Source organism: Schistocerca americana, chromosome 3, assembly GCF_021461395.2.
Source record: "Schistocerca americana isolate TAMUIC-IGC-003095 chromosome 3, iqSchAmer2.1, whole genome shotgun sequence".
NCBI classification, from domain to species: domain Eukaryota; kingdom Metazoa; phylum Arthropoda; class Insecta; order Orthoptera; family Acrididae; genus Schistocerca; species Schistocerca americana.
Genome location: NC_060121.1, coordinates 7,464,226 through 7,488,075, shown reverse-complemented (window position 1 = coordinate 7,488,075; position 23,850 = coordinate 7,464,226). Strand labels below are relative to the sequence as shown.

At 39.7% G+C, this 23,850-nt stretch overlaps 1 protein-coding gene across 1 annotated transcript in view; it reads left to right on the top strand.

Annotated features, from left to right (window-relative positions):
* The window catches only part of LOC124605161 (molybdenum cofactor biosynthesis protein 1-like), a 64,082-nt gene that overhangs the window by 15,652 nt on the left and 24,580 nt on the right, over positions 1-23,850 (top strand). Inside the window, exons 4-5 of the mRNA XM_047136642.1 lie at positions 12,110-12,334; positions 21,264-21,409. Coding sequence (XP_046992598.1) covers positions 12,110-12,334; positions 21,264-21,409 — 371 coding nt within the window. The remainder of the gene's footprint in view (positions 1-12,109; positions 12,335-21,263; positions 21,410-23,850) is intronic.

Sequence of the window (23,850 nt, the reverse complement as noted above, 5' to 3'; positions counted from 1 at the left end):
TCGAAGTAGAGAGGATATAAAATGTAGACTGGCAATGGCAAGGAAAGCGTTTCTGAAGAAGAGAAATTTGTTAACATCGAGCATAGATGTAAGTGTCAGGAAGTCATTTCTGAAAGTATTTGTATGGAGTGTAGCCATGTATGGAAGTGAAACATGGATGGTAAATAGTTTGGACAAGAAGAGAATAGAAGCTTTCGAAATGTGGTGCTACAGAAGAATGCTAAAGATTAGATGGGTAGATCACATAACTAATGAGGAAGTATTGAATAGGATTGGGGAGAAAAGAAGTTTGTGGCACAACTTGACCAGAAGAAGGGATCGGTTGGTAGGACATGTTCTGAGGTATCAAGGGATCACCAATTTAGTATTGGAGGGCAGCGTGGAGGGTAAAAATGGTAGGGGGAGACCAAGAGATGAATACACTAAGCAGATTCAGAAGGATGTAGGTTGCAGTAGGTACTGGGAGATGAAGAAGCTTGCACTGGATAGAGTAGCATGGAGAGCTGCATCAAACCAGTCTCAGGACTGAAGACCACAACAACAACATATAGCCACTCATTTGATAAAGATCCATACCTAGAGACTGAAAAGTTGCTCAGGTCACACCAATGCTCAAGAAAGAAAAGAGGAGTAATCTACTAAATAACAGACTCATATCACTAATGTTGATTTGCATTAGGATTTTGGAACATATATTGTGTTTGAATATTATGAATTATCTCAAAGATAATGATTCATTGATAAATAGCCAAGATAGATTCAGAAATATTGACCTTTTAAAACACAGCTAGCTCTTTAGTCACACAAAGTAATAAGTGCTGTCGACTGGGGCTCTCAAATTGATTCCATATTTGTAGATTTCCAGAAGACTTTTTGAAACAGTTCCTCACAAGTATTTTCTAATCATATTGTGTGCCTATGGTGTATTGTCTCAGTTGTGCAACTGGATGTGTGGTTTCCTGTCAGAAAGGTCACAGTTCATAGTAATTGATGGAAAATCGTCAAGTAAAACAAAAGTGATATCTGACATTCCTCAAGGAAGTGTTATAGACCACCTGCTGTTGCCGATCTACATTAACAATTTAAGAGAGAATCTGAGCAGTCCTCTTAGATGATGATATCATTTACAGTCTTGCATATCATTTACTGTCTTGTAAAGTGATCAGATGATCAAAACGAACTGCAAAATGATTTAGGCTACCTATCCATATGATGCAAAAAGTGGTAACTGACCTTAAATAATAAAAATTGTTATGTCATCCGCATGAGTAGTAGAAGGCATCTACTAAATTTTGGTTACATGATAATTCACGCAGATCTAAAGGCTGTGAAGTCTATTGAATACTTAGGAATTACATTTACAAATAACTTAAATTGGAATTCCCACATAGATAACGCGGTGGGAAAGCAAACAAAAGACTGTGATTTAATAGTAAAACATTTAGAAGGTTAGGATTACTAAAGAGACTATCTACAACTATACTTGTCTGTCCTCTTTTGGAGTATTCTGCATGGTGTGAGATCCTTACCAGATAGGACTGACAAAGGACATCATTTAAAAGTTCAAAGAAGGGCAGCTCATTTTGTATTATTGGGAAACAGGAAAGTGCATGCCACAGATATCGCATGTGAATTGGGGTGGCAGTCATTAAAGCAAAAGCATTTTGCTGGAGCAGGTTCTTAAAATTTCAATCATCAATTTTCTCCTCCGAATGTGAAAATATTTTGTTAGAGCCCTCTTACATAGGGAGAAATGATCATTGTAATAAAATAAGAGAAATCAGAGCTTGTACGGAAATATTGAAGTGTTTGGTTTTCCTCAAATGCTGTAGGGGAGTGGAATGGTAGATAAATAGGTTGAGGGTGGTTCTCTGAACCCTCTGCCAGCAATTAATTGTGAATTACAGACTAGTCATGCAGATATAGATAATGTAGATAGGCTTTCAATATTGTGCACTGATTCTCTAATTTTATACATTGCTCAAATACTTTCGTGGCGCTTTGGAGTGACCCCTTCAAAATAACACTTTACCAGTCTTCTTAATATGTATTTTGGTAACCAGGTTGATAAGAAGTTACAACAATACTCTCTTATTACTCCCCAGTTTTGGGTTTTATTAATGAACAAAATCGCCGCAGTGTTCCATAACAATTACGGGCTGAAGTTTCCTGCTGATGGAACCAATATGATTTTCTGTGTTTCTGAGCATACAGGTTGTGTATGCTGTTTGGAGCCTGTTGTATGCTGAATGAAATGTTTTTATTGTTGTGATCTTCCATCTGAAGATTGGTTTCATGGAGTTGCCCATGCTAGCTTATCCTCTGTGACCCTCTTCACCTCTGGGTAACTACTGCAGCGTACAATAACTTGAACTTGCTTACTGCAGTCAGTTTTTGGTCTCCTACAGTTGTTACCCCCATTATATTCACAGATGACCACATATTGTGGAAATTGCATATTGTAATGTAGGATGCAACAATAAGGTACAGAAAGTTTCTGTTGAAAATTACGAATTATTTAGGAATAAAGGAGATGGCTCACCAAAAGGCATAGGCACTGTCTCATCGATAGGCACACGAACAAAAGGTATGTAGAATGAGATTTTCACCGTGCAGTGGAGTGTGCACTGATATGAAACTTCCTGGCAGATTAAAACTGTGTGCCGGACCAAGAGTCAAACTTGGGACCTTTGCCTTTCGTGGGCAAGTGCTGAGCTATCCTTGCACGACTCACGACCCATCCTCACAGCTTTACTTCCACCAGTACCTCGTCTTCTACCTTCCAAACTAAAAGGTACGTTACTTGGCGAGCTTCCAGAATGCACTTTCTTTTTCTAGCTGTAGGGAAAACATGTGCGCGCGCCCACACACACACACACACACACACACACACACACACACACACACACACACACACTCTCTCACATGCGCATGCATGTCTCCTTATGCTGTGGTCGCTCGACTGCCAGCTCTTTACTGGCCCATGGTGAGTGTTCTGGAGTGAGGTGGGGCTTTAGAGTGAGGTAGGATGGGGTGGGTTGAGGCAATGTGAGAGATGGAGAGAGATGGGAGGGGTTTGGAGGGAAGCATTTAGTGGCTCGTGGGAGAGTGGGGAGCCATCTGTGGGCTAGCTAGGGGTGCAGGTAGAGGGGTCAGGTGCCAGACAGCTGGGCACTCATAGACTAGGGTGTGACGTGAGATAACAGCACACAACTAGCTGATTTGCGAGGGGGGAGAGAGGGGTGTGTGTGTGTGGGGGGGGGGGGGGGCTGGGAGTTAACTTGGATTTAGGCCAGGAAGCAAAGGATGTGCTGTAAGTATGGCTACGAAAGTTGAGTATTCTTAAATAAGATCAGCTGGTGCCAATGTATTGGAAAGTAACTGGCACACAAAGTGCAATTGTGGCTCCTTTTTCTTTAAAAGTTTTAAATAGTCTGCAGAGCAAATTGAATTAGGAGGATCAGGCATTTGTGTGGGTCTAGGAAAGTAAATTGTAGAGCCAGATAAAAGGCGCACAAGACAGGAGGGGTACTACTACTCATCACTGCTGTATCGTGCTACTAGTACATGTCAGTGTGAGTGCACCGAGAGTGGTGTTGCCGTACATGCGTCTTTAAATTGGTCACCTACTGATCATTGCAGGCTGGCTGCTGGAGGCCGTCTCTGGGAGCCAAGCGTGCCGTGCGGTCCCTGCCGTGCCATCTGCTGGTGACTCGCACATATATTAGTGTGGAACAGTGCTGACTGATTCTCTGTGTGATTCTAGTTTGTAATGTGCACATCAGTGTTCTGTGTCTTGTTGAGTCCTTAGAGGCACATTGTTCGGAGGTTATTATTAAAGCCATATTTGTGCGACTTGGATCACACTTCAGTATTTATTTATTTATTTATTTATTTCTTGTTCCATAGATCCAGTTAGTGAGTCAATCACAAGGATATGGAACGTGTCAAATTGTACAGGTTTCAATTTAAACTATACAAGGGCAATTCAATGGCAAATTGTACATAGTTTAAGTAAGACATACTATAAATACAGTAACAGATACAATATCAGCTAGATAACATAACAACCATTTGACAGAAAAAGGAGTTTCAAATAAAGGTTAAAGGCAAGAGCACAAAGTTAAATCAGATATTAGGCCTACAAGAGTAAATACATGTATAGCCAATCTGTTGTTACAAAAAGTGACCTAATTCCCAAATGCACAATAAAATCAATTGAACTACTTCTAGACACAATAAGTTTAGTGATGGTATACATTTTCTTTCAGGTATTCATCCACAGTATAATAAGATTTCTCTGTCAGGTAATCTTTGAGAACTCGTTTAAATTTTGGCAGTTCTGTATGAACACATTTGATATGTAGTGGTAGAGCATTGAACAGCTTAATGCTGGAGTAGTAAACTCCTTTTTGTACCAGAGTGAGACGTTTCATTTCTAAATGTAGATTGTTTTTGTTTCTGGTGTTATAACCATGGAATTTACTGTTGTCTTGGTAGATGGAATAATTTTTGCACACAAAGGTCAGCAAGGAAAAAATATACTGTGAGGCAGTTGTTAGGATACCTATCTTCCGAAACAAGTGCCTGCAAGAGTGTCTTTGATTAACCCCACACGTTATTCTGATTGCTTTTTTTTTGGATGGTGAAAACTTGTTTTGCAAGTGGTTGGTTCCCCCAGAATATGATAGCATATGACATCAATGAGTGGAAGTAGCCAAAGTAGGCAACCTTAATAGTGTCTACTTCAGCCACTGAAGAAATTACCCGTAGTGAAAATGTTGCCGAGCTAAGTTTTTTACATAGATGAAGAATGTGAACTGACCAATTACATTTACTGTCTATGTAAGCACCCAGGAATTTTGTTTCTTCAACTTTCTGTATTGGTTGATCTCTACATTTTATGTCAATTTCATTGGGATTACTTTGTGATGTATGGAACCTCATATAATGAGTTTTATCTGCATTGAGTGAGAGACCATTTGAGGAGAAACAATTTAAGATGTCATTAAAAACAGTAGTTTTAGTTTTTTCAAGATCATGATCAGTCAAATCGTCAATTAGAATTGTGGTATCATCGGCAAACAGGGTAAATTTGCTGTTTGTCTCAGAACAAAGAGGAAGATCATTAATAAAGATGAGGAAAATCAGTGGGCCCAAAACGGAGCCTTGAGGCACACCACACGTTATCATGCCCCATTCAGACGAGGCAGGTTCTCCAGAAGAGCCATTTAGCATTACAGTCTGCTTCTGATCCTGTAGATATGATTGTAGCCACTAGCCAACAGTACCACCTAAACCATAGTATTCTGCCTTTTTCCAAAGAATTTGGTGGTTTACACAGTCAAAGGCTTTCGTAAGATCGCAAAAAATACCCACTGGAGACATTTTTTTGTTAATGGCTTCCAAAACTTGGTTGCTGAAAGAGAATATTGCCTGTTCAGTACAAAGACCGGCACGAAAACCAAACTGATTTTTGCTTAAGATACTATGGAATTTGAGATGGTCTACAATCCTCCTGTGCATGAGTTTTTCTAGAATTTTCGAGAAGGTAGTTAATAGGGATATTGGGCGATAGTTTGTAACAATGCTTTTATCCCCTTTTTTAAAGAGAGGAATCACTACAGCCAACTTAAGTCTGTCAGGGACAATCCCATCTTGTAGGGATGCATTGTATATGTTGCATAAGGCGGGACTAACAAATTTATAACAGTGTTTCAGTATTTTACTAGAAATATTGTCCACACCAGCAGAATTTTTGTTTTTTAATGATCTAATTACTCTTATGACTTCGCTTACAGTAAATGGAGATAAGGATAACTGTGGGATTCTGTTGCTAATAGCTTTCTGTAGGAGGGACAATGATTCTTCCATAGAACCATTACAGCTTGTCTTCTCTGCTGCTCTCAAAAAGTGGTTATTAAATATTTCTGCAACCAACTCAGGTTTCTTTATGATACTGTCCCCTGTTTTAATCTCTACCTGAGACATGTTCCCTGTTGTCCTGCCAGTTTCCCTCTTTATTACATTCCTTATAGTTTTAATTTTATTTTCTGAGCTTTCAATTTCTGATTTTATGCACATACTTTTAGATTTATTTATAACCTTCTTGAGAATGCTACAGTAAAGTTTGTAGTGTTGTCATTTCTTTGGATCATTACAAGTCCTGAGAGAACTGTATAACATCCTTTTTGTTCTACAAGATGTTGTTATCCCTGTAGTGATCCAAGACTTCTTGGCATTGCCTATATGACTATTTCTAACTACTTTTTTTTGGGAAAGATGGACTCAAATACAGACATGAATTCATTTAAAAATGAATTGTACTTTTTGTTTACATCTGTTTCCCTATCAACTCAGCTCCAGTCTATCTCTTTTAGGCTATCACTGAATTTTTTAAGGCCCTGTTCATTTATTATCCTAAAAGATTTCCAAGAATGCTCGGAACTGTTGCACACACTGATGTAATTGAGCCTAAGCAATTGACCACCATGATCAGAAAGGCCAAGGATTGGATGTACAATGATCTCATTCCATGTAGACTTATCTATAAATATATTATCTATTAGACTTTTACTGTTAACAGCAACCCTAGTTGGGAAATCTACTATTGTCATCAGATTATAAGACTCCATTAAATGTACTAAATCAGCTTTACTATTGCTCTCATTTAGGAAATCAACATTAAAGTCACCAGTAATTATCAAGTTCTTGGACTTTGAGTACAGTATGGATAATAAAGAATCTAAGTGCTTAAGAAATACATTCAAATTCCCTGAGGGAGATCTATACAGTGCTAACACTACAGCCGTGAAGTCATTTACAGTAATCTCAACACCACATACTTCAATTTGTTGCTCTATACAATGGCTCTTTAAATCTAATGCATTGTAAAATATGTTGTTTTTTACATAAATTACCACTCCACCTTTTTCCATGATGGTTCTTGAGTAATGCGCTGCCTGACACACAGTATTACTTGGTTAGTACATCACCACAAACATATGGACCGGGACTGTACATGCTTTGACAGTTTGCTACGTCTCTCTCTTCTAGGACTGACATGGTAGCTGCCTTGCATTTCTTAATGACTCTGACCTTGTGAACCACAAACCGAATCTTAGTACAGTCATGATTTCCCTGAAGAGATTACATGACAGCAGAGACTTGTAAAATTGTGTTACCCATTTCTCTAGCCAGTGAAGATTCATTCTATACCTTCAGATACAGTGTCATTTAGGAGTAGAACAGCAAGAAATACGTAGCTCCTCTAACAGTAATGACAGTTTATCACCTCCCAACACTACATGTGCCAATGTTTCAGTGCATTTTTGAATATGTTTGTTAACAGATTCATCAACACAACAAAAATTTACGATCTCAGTAGCATCTTATTTCTTAACTCATACTTTACTATTCATCAGAATCTTCATCGCTGCTCTTTGATTCGTCAGAGCTCCCTGCTGTACTTTGTTTTATTTCATAGTCAGAATTAGTTGAAATACCACCTACCGTATTTACCCAAATCTAAGCCGCACTCAAACCTGAAAAATGAGACTCGAAATAAAGGAAAGAAAAAAAAAAAATTTCCGAATCTAAGCCACACCTGAAATTTGAGACTCGAAGTTCAAGGGGAGAGAAAAGTTTTAGGCCACACCTCCAAATCGAAACAAAGTCGGTCCATTGTAATATGAGACACAATTTAGGTCAAATGAATGACGATACAGCTACAGTAGTTTGGTTCGAGTCGTAAGCTCAGTAGTTAAGCTTTACCTGGTAGCCATTACTATGCGTCAGGCGTTCCGTCCGTATTATACGGGTACCCTTCCTCTTTCGCGTACTTCGTTAGCGAAACAATGGCAAGAGACTGCTATTTACTGTTACCTACACTCCTGCTTTCTTTGAGAATGATCAACAAGAACCAAATAATAGACAGCGTACGATAGAAGATATTCTGAACGGGAGTTTAGCGAAAATTTTTCTCCGTTTGAAAATCTTTGCAGGCACCTCGTTAGTACATTACATTCTGCACTGAAATTAGTCATCTTCGATTTAAAAATCTAGTCAATTGCCGTGCTTCATTTCTGACTGTATCACTATTAGGCATAAGAATAATACAAATATAAATATGGGATGATATCTATATTTTTCCGCGTTTGCTGTTGTCTCACTCTAGTTTCGTAGTTTATTAGGCAGACAGGATTTAAATAAGATAGCAGCAAACACGAAAGAATACGTGGCAAAATGTTTATATTCGTATTACTCTTATGATGAAGAGAATACTGCATGTGATTCACATTTCATCAGGTTCCTATTAGCAACCGTCTCTTCTCACAGGTAGGAAAAAATTCGGAACATTGAGTTGGCCATATTGACAAACATCCCAAACAGTCTTGCCGGTCGGATTTTCGTAATACATTGAAGTTCTGCTACATTCGAAGATGAACAATACGGAATTTGTATTTACTTCGTTGGATAATGTATGAAAATTGTCTTCCACCATTTTTTTTTAATTTATTTACTGACGCAGAGGTTTTGGCGCCAGTATTTATCTTTGTGCCTATGAAGCATGCCTGTGTAGCGCTACATATATTCGACGGCAGAAATTAGTTGTTTCAGCACCTACTGACATTTTTCAGAACTTCCACTTGCTTTGCACTCGATTCCAAGCCGCATGCGGTTTTTTGGATTACAAAAACCAGAAAAAAAGTGCGGCTTAGATTTGAGTAAATACGGTACATCCTCTCCTTTGGATTCAACTTCTTAAGTATTATATTTCAAGTCAACACCTGCTAATCTGTGAGACCGAAATGATGAGCCATACTACTCTATTTCACTGTGCCTGTTTGTTTCATTTGTATAACATTTTATTCCATCATAGATGCTGCACTTATAGTTTCATATATGCATTGCAGCACCAGACACAATAAAAGTAGCAATCAGCAGTGCTTAGTTTGTTGAATGGGTAAAAAATATGCCATTGTCCCAGTTCCACATATCCCCAAAATTTGATTCTGCCAAATTCTGTACTCTCTGAAATCGAATGTTTAATCCAAAGATGAAAGTGAACAAGTTTGATGCAGTATTGCTAATATTGTTTATTACTCATCTTGCTGAATGAAGTGCATACCGTATCCGTTCTGAAAGGTTTGCAGAAGTAATGCACATACCAGTTTTCTAAAAACTTACATTGAGATTGTGCTCTCCTTCCTCTTGTACAAATTAGTAGAGCCCTTCGGATTACTCCACAATATGCCTCTTGGCAAGGTGGTAACGACAGTATTATGAAAAGGATAGATTGGCACTCACTGTATAGTGTAAATGTGTTGCTGGCAGGGGGGGGGGGGGGGGAAGGAACACCACCTATTATTAAACGCGTAAGCTTTTGGTGCAAACCCCCCCCCTTTCCCTCACACACACACACACACACACACACACACACACACACACACACACACACACACACACACTTGCACGCACACGCACACACATGCGCGCAAATGCAGATCACACATACATGACCACTGTCTCCGGCTGCTAGGGCCAGACTGGGAGCAACTGTGCATCATGGGAGAAACAACGGTTGGGTGTGTGTGTGTGTGTGTGTGTGTGTGTGTGTGTGTGTGTGTATGTGTGTTTTTTGTCCACTTTGGAAGAAGTCTTTCTGATGGAAAGCTTACGTGTTTAGTAGTCTTTTTGTTGTGCTTGTCTGTGACCTAACATCTCCTGTATACAGTGAATAGCAATGTATCTTTTTTATAATATGGTCATTACTCCAGCCTAGATTTCTATTGTTTGTTTCCTTTTAAGACCTTATAAAGACAGTTACTGACAATTTCTTTTTTCTTATTGGAGAAAAGTAAAACCATATGGGGGCCAGACGTAGATTGTAAATGAATATGGAATAGAGTATTTTTATTCTCCCTGTATGCAGTGTCAATAACGTCACCTCACACACTTCATTTCTGGCAGCACCTCCTTCTCAACACATGACTGTCCCCCACCACCTCACCATAGTCTTCAAGTTATATCCTATAGCACTTCTGGGTGGACAAATAGATGAAGGATGTAGTTTAAAACAGTATAACTAAACTTAAAAGTCAAACTGCCCTTTTATAGAGACTGCCATCATTATTTAAACATACTAAACAACATCAAAACAGTCAAAAGAAATTTTTTTTCAAAAGAGCGGAAAATTGTAGTGAAATTCATGAGAGGATTGTTTTAAATTGTTATATCTTAAATCAATAAGTATGTCAGCATTTCCCAGGATTTTCTGGCTTAATTAAGACTAGGTCATGCCACCACAGTGGTCAGACAGTGGACTTGGCTTCCAGAGGACATCGGACCCGAATCCCATCGGGCCATCAAAATTTGGGTTTTCCTTGATTTCCCTAAATGATTTAAGACAAATGCTGGGATGGTTCCTTTGAAAAAGATGACATTCGGCTGAGGAAGCTAATTTCTGTGGCACGTCTGATGACACAGTGCTGGTGGAAGCACGAGTATTTCAGAGCACACCATTCATTGCACATTGTTAAACATAGGGCTCTGCTGCAGACAACCCCTGTATGTTCCCATGTTGACAACACAGTTGAATTACAATTTCTGTGGCTCAGGAGCATTGAGATTGGGCAGTGAATCAATAGAAATGTGTCATCTGGTTGAATCATTCGAGTTTCGCATTACACCTACTTGACGGTTTTGTGCACATACACTGTCAACAGAGTGAATTGGTGCTTGAAAGGTGCACTTTGCTACAGACTTAGGCCAGTGGGAGCAATATTATGCTATGGAGGACATTCACCTGGTCTTCTATGGGTCCTGTGGTAGTAACTGAAGGCTCCATAACAGCTTTGTTCTGTGTGAACATTATTGTGCACTGTCCGCACCCTGTCCCTAATGAAGGTGACATGTTTCAACAATATGACTTTCAGTGTCACGAGGCCAGAATCAAATTCACCCCTTCTGAATCTGATGGAATACATCTGCGATGCTATCAGATACCAGTTCTGCACCCAGAAACCACTGATCTCCAATTTATGGGAATTACATGACCTGTGCTTAGACATGCGGTGCTGCATAATGCTGGGAACATACCTCACATAATGCTGGGAACATACCTGAAATTTGTTGAACTTGTCCCACACAAAATCACTGCTGTATTGTGTTCCAACAGTGGACAAACACATTATCAAACAGGAGGTCATAGTGTTTTGTCTCATCAGTTTATATATTCAATGCTTGAATGAAAGGTGTGCTCTTTTCCTTTTTTCTGCCATTGCGTGTATGTGTAAAGCAGGATGTTCTACCATTTGGGCTTGTTTATATGATGGCTGTCAGTATTACCACCTGCACAGATACTAAATGCTCCTTTTCTGAAGACCTTTTATCTTGAGAACACTTTCAACTTTGTTTCACAAATGGCAGCACAGTTTCATGTAATTGTTAAAATAACACTTTCAGCAAAAGATGTGTGCGTTGGAGTGGGGAAAAAGATTGGAGATGTATGTAGTTTAATTTTCATAAATTGTTAAGAAGGTTAACAGCTTGGCATGCTAAGATAAATTCAGACATTCTCTAAAAAGAGAGAAAAAGATTAATTTAACAGAATCAGTGAGGTATACAAATATAACAACAGACTTGTAGAACCATTATTTTGTAGGTTAGATTAGATTAGATTCAGCTTTTGTTCCAAGACCCAAAACATGAGACGATTCTCATGGGTGAGTAACATGCCAGAAAGTATAACATAAAAAATATAAAACATTTGAATACCCTGATCATTTGTCAGGAGATTGTCAAACTAGGTGAATACAATACAAACTGGAACAGCTAATATTTTCAGAATTGATACGCTGTCAGACTGAAACATTGTTATGCACTATTAATAAATTTATCAAACAAAAAGTACATAATCTTGACTGTTATGACAAAGTGCTCTCAGAACTGAAATCTAACAGACATTCTTATTTAAGCTGGCCTAACAGCCACTGTTAAGATATTCATCTATTGAGTAGGATGAGTTACCTATCAAAAAGTCTTTCAAACTCTGTTTAAACCATGCTTTATCTGATACCAAGTTTTTAATGGTGTCTTTCTTCCACAGATAAATTGTGTTGTAATGCGAGGTTTTAATGAAGATGAAGTGTGCAGTTTTGTGGAGTTAACAAAAGAGAAAAATGTTGATGTAAGATTTATCGAGTACATGCCTTTCAGCGGCAACAAATGGAATGATGGGAAGATGGTCTCATTTAGTGAAATGGTCCAAATAATTAGAAAGCAGTGGCCTAATTTTGATCCTCTGCCCAATGGGCCCAATGATACCTCAAAGGTACGTGCAGTATTACATATGAACATACATTGAAAATAATTTAATGTTTATGACTTACTACCAATCACAATAATACTTCACATCTGCTTCCCATTCAGTAAGTCTGTCCTGGCCTGGGTTTCTCTGCAGCTTTTCTACAACTCTCCCCATATCCTAAACCTTGACAATCCTTTTCTTTCTTCCCTTTTCCGTCCCCTTATTGTTTCTGCCAGAAGAAGAAGCCACTGGCTCCGAAAGCTTGCACATTTCCATAACTTTAAGGGGAGTTAGAAGGGGAAAACATTCTTTTTCTCTTTTTCGGGTTTTTACCTGATTATAAAATTTGCAATTTTCCAAATAAAATGATATGTATATTACTTATAAACTTGCGTGGGAAGTATTTTATTTTATTTTCTAAAATATAATCTACACTAGTTGAAAATGTTAAAATTTTTACACGCATTACTTCAAGACCTAATAAAATCGGTAATTTTTTATATACAGGGTAGTCCATTGATCGTGACCGGGCCATATATCTCACGAAATAAGTGTCAAACGAGAAAACTACAAAGAACGAAATTTGTCTAGCTCGAAGGGGGAAACCAGCTGGCGCAATGGTTGGCCTGCTATAAGGCGCTGCCATAGCTCAAACTGATATCAACTGTGTTTTTTTAAATAGGAACCCCATTTTTTATTGCATATTCATGTAATACGTAAAGAAATGTGAACGTTTTAGTTGGACCACTTTTTTCGCTTTGTGATAGATGGCGCTGTAATAGTCACAAACATATGTCTCATAATTTTAGACGAACAGTTGGTAACAGGAAGGTTTTTTAAATTAAAATACAGAACGTAGGTACATTTGAACATTTTATTTGTGTTGTTCCATATGTGATACATGTACCTTTGTGAACTTATCATTTCTGAGAACGCATGCTGTTACGGCGTGATTACCTGTGAATACGACATTAATGCAATAAATGCTCAAAATGATGTCTGTCAACCTCAATGCCTTTGGCAATACGTGTAACGACATTCCTCTCAACAGTGAGTAGTTCGCCTTCCGTAATGTTCGCACATGCATTGACAATGCACTGACGCATGTTGTCAGGCATTGTCGGTGGATCACGATAGCAAATATCCTTCAACTTTCCCCACAGAAAGAAATCCGGGGACGTCGGATCCGGTGAACGTGCGGGCCATGGTATGGTGCTTTGACAACCAATCCACCTGTCATGAAATATGCTATTCAATACTGCTTCAACCGCACGCAAACTATTTGCCGGACATCCATCATGTTGGAAGTACATCGCCATTCTGTCATGCAGTGAAACATGTAGTAGTAACATTGGTTGAACATTATGCAGGAAATCAGCATACATTGCACCATTTAGATTGCCATCGATAAAATGGGGGCCAATTATCCTTCCTCCCTTAATGCCACACCATACATTAACCTGCCTAGGTCGCTGCTGTTCCACTTGTTGCTGCCATCATAGATTTTCTGTTGCCCAATAGTGCATATTATGGCGGTTTAGGTTACCGCTGTTGGTGAATGATGCCTCATCGCTAAATAGAATGCATGCAAAAAATCTTTCATCGTCCTGTAATTTCTCTTGTGCCCAGTGGCAGAACTGTACATGACGTTTAAAGTCATCGCCATGCAATTCCTGGTGCATAGAAATATGGTACGGGTGCAATCGATGTTGATGTAGCATTCTAAACACCGACGTTTTTGAGATTCCCAATTCTCACGCTTTTTGTCTGCTACTGATGTGTGGATTAGCTGCCCCAGCAGCTAAAACACCTACTAGGGCATCATCATTTGTTGCAGGTCGTGGTTGATGTTTCACATGTGGCTGGACACTTCCTGTTTCCTTAAATAATGTAACTATCCGGCGAATGGTCTGGACACTTCAATGATATCGTCCAGGATACCAAGCAGCATACATAGCACACGCCCCTTGGGCATTTTGATCACAATAGCCATACATCAACACGATATCGACCTTTTCCGCAATTGGTAAACGGTCCATTTTAACACAGGTAATGTATCACGAAGCAAATACCGTCCACACTGGCGGAATGTTATGTGATACCACATACTTATATGTTTGTGACTATTACAGCAGCTGGCTGGAGTGGCCGAGCAGTGCTAGGCGCTACAGTCTGGAAACGCGCGACCGCTACGGTCGCAGGTTCGATCCTGCCTCGGGCATGGATGTGTGTGATGTCCTTAGGTTAGTTAGATTTAAGTAGTTCTAAGTTCTAGGGGACTGATGACCTCAGAAGTTAAGTCCCATAGTGCTCAGAGCCATTTGAACCATTTTTGACTATTACAGCCCCATCTATCACAAAGCGAAAAAAGTGGTCCAGCTAAAACATTCATATTTCTTTACGTACTACATGAATATGTAATAAAAAATGGGGGTTCCTATTTTAAAAAAATGCAGTTGATATGAGTTTGACCCATGGCAGTGCCATCTACCAGGCCAACCATAGCGCCATCTGGTTTCTCCCTTCAAGCTAGACGAATTTCGTTCTTTGTAGTTTTTTCATTTGATGCTTATTATGTGAGATATTTGGCCCGGTCACTATCAATGGACCACCCTGTAGAAAGCTGTGGATTGCTGTGTTATAAAGGTTAAATTATGTGTTTGTATTGGTAGCACTGTCAAAAATAGTATCGTATCTTTTCATAGTATAAACATGCTTTGTATATTGAAGTGCTAACATTTTTCTGAGGAATAGTGACGAATAGACTGGTAAATCTCTCAAAAAGTATGACTCCAAAATGAAGTGTTTTTAAGAAATGTGGGTTTCATGGTAATAAATTTTTGAATAAAGAGAAACATTGTGTTCAGCATGTGGTGTGTGAAGTTACAGACAATGAAATACTCGCAAACTCATGAGTATCTAGAGAAACTCCCATTAGTGCTTCGAAGATTAAAATAAAACATAGTGATAACACAGTTATCTCAAAACAAAACTCATGTAAATGGTAGGTTAGGTTATATTCTGATACATCTACACATCGTAACAGGGGTGTTATGTGAATGTGTGTGCTGTATGTATGTGGAGAGCCAGTTAGTTTACATGAAGACATTGAGGTATCAAATGGACTAGCCAGGAAACTTATCATTAATTCTACCAGTTGTAAATATACTCATTCATTTTGGAGTTCTGATAAGTGTAAAGATAATTATTTTGAAATAAATGTTAGGTGGTTTTATGGATTGAGAGCTATTGGCAAAGGACACACTGCAGCAGAAACAATGTGTGTCGTGATGTATATGCCACGCCCACTTTGTAAAATGGACAAGTATGCAGGATTTATTGGAGCTGCTGTGAAATCCACTGCATGTGAGTCAATTAAGGGTGCTGCAAATGAAGCTGCTGAAATAAACGATGGTATGATTGACATATCAGTAGCTTTTGGGGCACTTGGTAGAACCGCAGCTGAAGTTCTAAGAATTCTGTTGCTACAGTGACCAGTGGTGGATACTGGAAAGCTAATAGATTTCCAGATTTTAACCAAACATTCTTATAAGTATAAATCAGGGAATGAAGAAGGGCATATCTGTGACAGAAATTATGAAGGACAACTAGTCGTACGGAGGCCTGTGCAGCTGTTGAAATTTATAATCGATCTGTAAACTAAAGGGGAGTGTGTTACACTAAGTTCTTAGGTTGTGCAGACTCAAATGCATATAACAGTGTAGTAGCCACTCAGCCTTATGGTGAGAAGCTTATCACAGAACTGGAATGTGTTGGTCATGCCCTCCTGGATCTGGTTCATGGTGCAATTACCGCAATGCCCAGTACTCAAACAGGTCATACAGCCATAAACATTATATCCCAGCAGCAGTTGTGGATATCATAAAACCTGTTTACAGAGACCTGGCAATCCTGAATTATTGAAGAAGTGTCTGCATTGTCAGACTCAAAATCCCAATGAGTCGTTCAATAATCTTATAGCGTCAGTGTCGTCGTAACTGCCGTCTGCGTCACGTCTGCTGTGCAGCGAGCTATGCTGATTTAAGTATTAACTCTATTTTTCTTACTTGTAACTTCTTCTTCCGTGTGTTTTTGCTTTTAGGAAGCTTTAATTGTCGAGTGCTAGTAATAGTGTTCCATAGATTTTGTGTTTGTTTTGAATACAGTCAGAGAAAGTCCGTTTAGTCAGCCATAGTGCCAGTAGTGCTAGTGTTTGTTTTCAATACAGTCCAGAGACAGGTAGTGCTATTTTCATTGTTTTCTACAGGAAGTGTCTAGTAACCACAGTTTAGTCAACTATCAGCCGCCTTTAGTGAATTAGCAGTCTAGTTATAAGTTGATTAACTCTCTACAGTAAATTGATTTCTTAAGATGGATAGGATGTGAGACTGCTGTGTACGGACACAGGAGGAGCTGGCCACTGTTCGCAAACAGCTGAACGTGTTGATGGCCGCGGTTAGCCGTCTTCAGGCAGTGGTGAGTCTGGTGCGTTGCATGGTACACCCCAGGTGTTACATGCTTCACCCACTGACCCTGCTGTCGACACATCTTTGCGGATACCGGGCGCGGTTGTGCCCCCTCTTCCCAAGGGGAGTGGCGGGTTCAGCGGCGTTCGCGGCGCACGAGGTGGAGGGTCAGTGTGGAGGCTGGCCGTGTGGCATCGCCCGTTCTGCCTGTGAGTGGACATGTGGCCACTCCTTCAGCAAGGTCCGAGCAGGCACATGGGGGGAGGGGTTTATTAGTTATTGGGAGCTCCAACGTTAGGCGGGTGATGGAGCCGCTTAGGGAAATAGCGGAAAGGTCGGGGAAGAAGGTCAGTGTTCACTCTGTCTGCTTGCCGGGGGTCTCATCCGAGATGTGGAGGAGACCGCGCCGGCAGTGATAGAGAGCACTGGGTGCACCCGACTGCAAATTGTTGCTCATGTCGGCACCAATGACTCCTGCCGTCTGGGTTCAGAGGTCATCCTCAGTTCGTTCAGGCGGTTAGCGGAGTTGGTGAAGGCGGAAAGCCTCGCGGGGTGGAATCTGAGCTAGCTATTTGTAGTATCGTTCCCAGAACCGATAGTGATCCTCTGGTTTGGAGCCGAGTGGAAGGCTTAAACCAGGGACTCAGACGATTCTGCGGAGATCTGGGGTGCAAATTTCTCGACCTCCACTATCAGGTGGAGAAATGTAGGGTCCCCCTGAATAGGTCACACATGCACTACATGCAGGAAGTGGCTACAAGGGTAGCGGAGTATATGTGGAGTGCACATGTGGGTTTTTTAGGTTAGAGAATTCCCTCCCTAGGCCCGACAAGACACCTCCTGAGATGCGGCAAGGTAGGAGTAGACAAAATGCAACAGGGAATAACAATATTAATGTGCTAATAGTAAACTGCAGGAGCGTCTATAGAAAGGTCCCAGAACTGCTCTCATTAATAAGCGGTCACAATGCCCACATTGTACTAGGGACAGAAAGTTGGCTGAAACCAGATGTAAACAGTAATGAAATTCTAAACTCAGATTGGAGTGTATACCGCAGAGACAGGCTGGACAGTGAAGGGGGAGGCATGTTTAAAGCAATAAGAAGTGCAATAGTATCGAAGGAAATTGACGGAGATCCGAAATGTGAAATAATTTGGGTGAAGGTCACGGTTAAAGCAGGCTCAGACATGGTAATGGGATGTCTCTATAGGCCCCCTGGCTCAGCAGCTGTTGTGGCTGAGCACCTGAAGGATAATTTGGAAAAAAATTCAAGTAGATTTGCCCAACATGTTATAGTTCTGGGTGGAGATTTTAATTTGCCGGATATAGACTGGGAGACTCAAACTTTCATAACGGGTGGCAGGGACAAAGAATCCAGTGAAATTTTTTAAGAGCTTTATCTGAAAACTACCTTGAGCAGTTAAACAGAGAACCGACTCGTGGCGATAACATATTAGACCTTCTAGTGACAAACAGACCTGAACTATTTGAAACAGTTAACGCAGAACAGGGAATCAGTGATCATAAAGCGGTTACTGCATCGATGATTTCAGCCGTAAATAGAAATATTAAAAAAGGTACGAAGATTTTTCTGGTTAGCAAAAGTGACAAAAATCAGATTTCAGAGTACCTGACGGCTCAACACAAAAGTTTTGTTTTAAGTACAGATAGTGTTGAGGATCAGTGGACAAAGTTCAAAACCATCGTACAATATGCGTCGGATGAGTATGTGCCAAGCAAGATCGTAAGAGATGGAAAAGAGCCAGCGTGGTACAACAACCGAGTTAGAAAACTGCTGCGGAAGCAAAGGGAACTTCACAGCAAACATAAACATAGCCAACACCTTGCAGACAAACAAAAATTACGCAAAGCGAAATGTAATGTGAGGAGGGCCATGCGAGAGGCGTTAAATGAATTCGAAAGTAAAGTTCTATGTACTGACTTGGCAGAAAATCCTAAGAAATTTTGCTCCTATGTCAAAGCGGTAGGTGAATCAGAACAAAATGTCCAGACACTCTGTGACCAAAAAGGTACTGAAACAGAGGATGATGGACTAAAGGCCGAAATACTAAATGTCTTTTTCCAAAGCTGTTTCACAGAGGAAGACTGCACTGTAGTTCCTTCTCTAGATTGTCGCACAGATGACAAAATGGTAGATATTGAAATAGATGACAGAGGGATAGAGAAACAATTAAAATCACTCAAAAGAGGAAAGGCCGCTGGACCTGATGGGATACCAGTTCAATATTACACAGAGTATGCGAAGGAACTTGCCCCCATTATTGCAGCAGTGTACCGTAGGTCTCTACAAGATCGTAGCGTTCCAAAGAATTGGAAAAGGGCACAGGTCATCCCCGTTTTCAAGAAGGGACGTCGAACATATGTGCAGAACTATAGACCTATATCTCTAACGTCGATCAGTTGTAGAATTTTAGAACATGTATTATGTTCGAGTATTATGACTTTTCTGTAAACTAGAAATCTACTCTGTAGGAATCAGCATGGGTTTCGAAAAAGACAATCGTGTGAAACCCAGCTCGCGCTATTCGTCCACGAGACTCAGAGGGCCTTAGACACGGGTTCCCAGGTAGATGCTGTGTTTCTTGACTTCCGCAAGGCGTTCGATACAGTTCCCCACAATCGTTTAATGAACAATTTAAGAGCATATGGACTGTCAGACCAATTATGTGATTGGATTGAAGAGTTGCTAGATAACAGAATGCAGCATGTCATTCTCAATGGAGAGAAGTCTTCCGAAGTAAGAGTAATTTCAGGTGTACTGCAGGGGAGTGTCGTAGGACTGTTGCTATTCACAATATACATAAATGACCTTGTGAATGAAATCGGAAGTTCACTGAGGCTTTTTGCGGATGATGCTGTGGTATATCAAGAGGTTGCAACAATGGTAAATTGTACTGAAATGCAGGATGATCTGCAGCGAATTGATGCATGGTGCAGGGAATGGCAATTGAATCTCAATGTAGACAAGTGTAATGTGCTGCGAATACATAGAAAGAAAGATCCCATATCATTTAGCTACAATTTAACAGGTCAGCAATTGGAAGCAGTTAATTCCATAAATAATCTGGGAGTATGCATTAGGAGTGATTTAAAATGGAATGATCATATAAAGTTGATCGTCGGTAAATCAGATGCCAGACTGAGGTTCATTGGAAGAATCCCAAGGAAATGCAATCCGAAAACAAAGGAATTAGGTTACAGTACACTTGTTCGCCCACTGTTTGAATACTGCTCAGCAGTGTGGGATCCGTACCAGATAGGGTTGATAGAAGAGATAGAGAAGATCCAACAGAGAGCAGCATGCTTCGTTATAGGATCATTTAGTAATCATGAAAGCATTACGGAGATGTTAGATAAACTCCAGTGGAAGACTCTGCGGGAGAGACACTCAGTAGCTCTGTACGGGCATTTGTTGAAGTTTCGAGAACATACCTTCACCGAGGAGTCAAGCAGTATATTGCTCCCTCCTACGTATATCTCGCGAAGAGACGATGAGGATAAAATGAGAGAGATTAGAGCCCACACATAGGCATACCAACAATCCTTCTTTCCACGAACAATACGAGACTGGAATAGAAGGGAGAACTAATAGAGGTACTCAAGGTAGCCTACACCGTCAGGTGGCTTGAGGAGTATGGATGTAGATGTAGATGTAGACCAAAAAATGTTTTTCTTGTAATGAAGACACTAAAGTGGGGGTGAGTCATGCTGTTATTGCTTTTAATGATGGCAACATTGGTAGCGTGAAAGTGCTACAACATATGGGAATTAATTCTGGAGCAAACTGCATCAGAGAATTTGAAGGGATGGACAAGGTTTGCACTGGTAAAGCAGAGTATGCAGCACAGTTGGCCACTACGGAGTCCAGAAAGAAGAAAACAAAAAAAACTTAAAAAAGATCAAGAGGATGATATACAGTATGGTGCAGGGTGCTTCTGAGTGACTAAAAATAAAATGTTAAGCATATATTGAGTTACAGTCTATTAAAACTTTAAAAACTCTTCTTGAAAATTTAGATTTTCTCTTGCATTTTTCCCTAAATCTCAGAAACTACTTCGAGTAGCGAATTAAAATTTTCAGGGAGTAATAACATACGTATTCTGAGTCTTCTGAACTAAAAGAAGAACATAATATTATGCATAAATAAAATTATTTAGAATAACATACAAAAAAGTACACAAAATTTTAACTGTGTAATTAAAAAATTGCATTTCCAAAAGCAGTGGCTGAAATGCAATTATTGTAAGACTCAGAACATATAGTTTAATGTCCTGTAAAAGTTTCTTGTCAATGGCTACAGTTGTTCCTGAAATACGGGGAAGTTAAGTCACCAAATTTAACATTGTCAGGATAGGGCGTTCAAACTCCCCTTAATGCACATTTTCTCCTTCCTCCACTTGGTGAGCAACACATTTATAGTATTTACACAACAGCAGTAGCTATTTTCTTACAATTTCTTTTTGCAGGCATACCATGTCCCGGGCTTCAAGGGACGTGTGGGATTTATTACCTCAATGAGTGAACACTTCTGTGGCACGTGCAACCGTTTACAGATAACAGCTGATGGCAATTTGGAGGTGTGTCTCTTTGGGTATTCAGAGATATCTCTCAGGTGAGTGATGAAACATAGAATAATCATGTCCAAGTGAAACTTCATGCGAGGAAACCATAAAATTACTAGAAGACTGACAGACTGATCAGTATTTTACCTTCAGGAGGTGAAATTCCAAAACTTCTTATAGACACATTCGTTCCTCTTGTCCTCACATTAGTCATGGAGTCCGAGTGACCTTTGAGACCTTCAGAAACTTATCCCTCTTTCCTCTCTCATGAAGGAACTGATAGTTCCAAATGCTGAGTATAGAATAATACTTTCAAACTGTTTGCCATGCACATTAGGTATGTGGTTGGTATATGGAAGAGATAAACTGCAGTTAAATCCAGCAGGTATGAAATGAGTAATCTTTTCTTGAAGTTTTCAGCTTGCACCCTCCTCCCTCCCAGACATACAAACCAGATACCTCTAGCTAAATAATTTGTGAGTATATATAATTTGCCTCTGTCAACATCATGTTACACTAACCTATTTGTGAGATTAAATTAAAGGAAAGTAATCAGAACTGGAAATTATGTAAAGACATTTTTGGCTATGTCCCTGTGTTATATTAAAGTTAACATAGTATTTCTGTCCATGTGATGGTAACTATGATTCGCCAGCCACCGTTGCCGAGCGGTTCTAGGTGCTTCAGTCCAGAACTGCGCGACTGCTACGGTCGCAGGTTTGAATCCTGCCTTGGCTCAGATGTTAAGTCCCATAGTGCCCAGAGCCATTTGAACTGTGATTCATGATTATCAGAGTCTATATGTTCCAAATAAAAATTGGAACTTCATGTGTATAAATGTACAAATTATTAGACAATGGGACCAACAACTGACACTTTTAAATTGATGACTAGACTAAGACTTGGCGATAAGTTTGTTTCAGGACATGGTAAGGGGGGTGAGGGGTGTGAAGAATCAGCTCTCTCGTTGTGAGCATACCAGAAATCCTTTATCAACCGAAGGTAAAATATGATATAAAAATACAGGGTCAAACAATTAATTTAAGTATCTTAAAAACCAAATGACTAATAAAATTGGAAGCTAAGAAAAGTAAGTTCATAGTAAGTAGGGTGAAACACAGGGGGCTGCAACATATTGCCATTGTTGTTTGACTTGTCTATCAAAGAAAAAAGAAATGGATCAAAACAAAATAAAAGTGAGAATGGAAATGTATCAGAAGCAAATAGGAATAAGCAAGGAACATATTCTTTAATTAAAAAAAAAAAAAAAAGACATGTGAGGCAGATGTTCCTACAATTTTATGTTCAAAGCACAGCAGCCTGTGAAAGCAAAATATTTATGACATTGAAAAAAGAAAATCAGTGAGTGAAAGGTGTGTGTAGGTGAACTGTGGTGAAAGACTGGATATTGGAACTTCTGTTATGCTGCCCAGTATTAGTTGACTTGGTAGTAAAGGAGCAAGTTTGCAAGGGCAGATAACTGTTTGGCTACGTAAAATAGAGTGGGAGTATGGAAAAGCTAGTCCAAGATAGGATGAAAAAGATAACAGCAACTTAAAAAATGAACCCCATGAACCCCATTCCCATCTAGTGAATGCAGTGGTTGACAATATCTTGTGACATTCACCTATAAGGCTCAAACAATAATTGCTAAATAAAAATACAAAATGTTGACAAGACTGTATCTAAGCTGTCACTCTCTTTTGAAACAAGGGTGTTTAAACCAACAAACACGCAGGAAAGCATGGACAACTGGACAACTCACACACTAGAGAAGGATGGGCAGTATCATTGAAGGAGTGAGCATGAACCGTGTGGAATATGTGTGGTACAAGTAAAAAAAAAAAAAAAAAAAAAAAAAAAAAAAAGTAATGATAGTAAAATTCCAATCCCGGGAGCGGAAAGACTTACCTTAGGGGAAAAAGGACAGGTATACACTCGCACACACGCACATATCCATCCACACATACAGACACAAGCAGATATATATATGTCTGCTTGTGTCTTTATGTGTGGATGGATATGTGCGTGTGTGCGAGTGTATACCTGTCCTTTTTTCCCCTTAAGGTAAGTCTTTCCACTCCCGGGATTGGAATGACTCCTTACCCTCTCCCTTGTAACCCACTTCCTTTCGTCTTCCCCTCTCCTTCCCTCTTTCCTGATGAGGCAACAGTTTGTTGCGAAAGCTTGAATTTTGTGTGTATGTTTGTGTTTGTTTGTGTGTCTATCGACCTGCCAGCACTTTCGTTCGGTAAGTCACCTCATCTTTATTTTTATATATAGAAGTTTATTATTTTATTTACCGGTCTTGCAGTTTCCTTGATTTCTTGCAAAGTACAGTACAATGAAAACCTACCATATTGCATAACAAGTAGATGAGTATAAACTTCAGAATAGCATCATCGCCATTAAATGACCTATGTTTTCTTTACTAACAAGAGAAGGGACAGAAGCAATAAACACAAAATCAGAACTGCTTTTGCTTGATTAC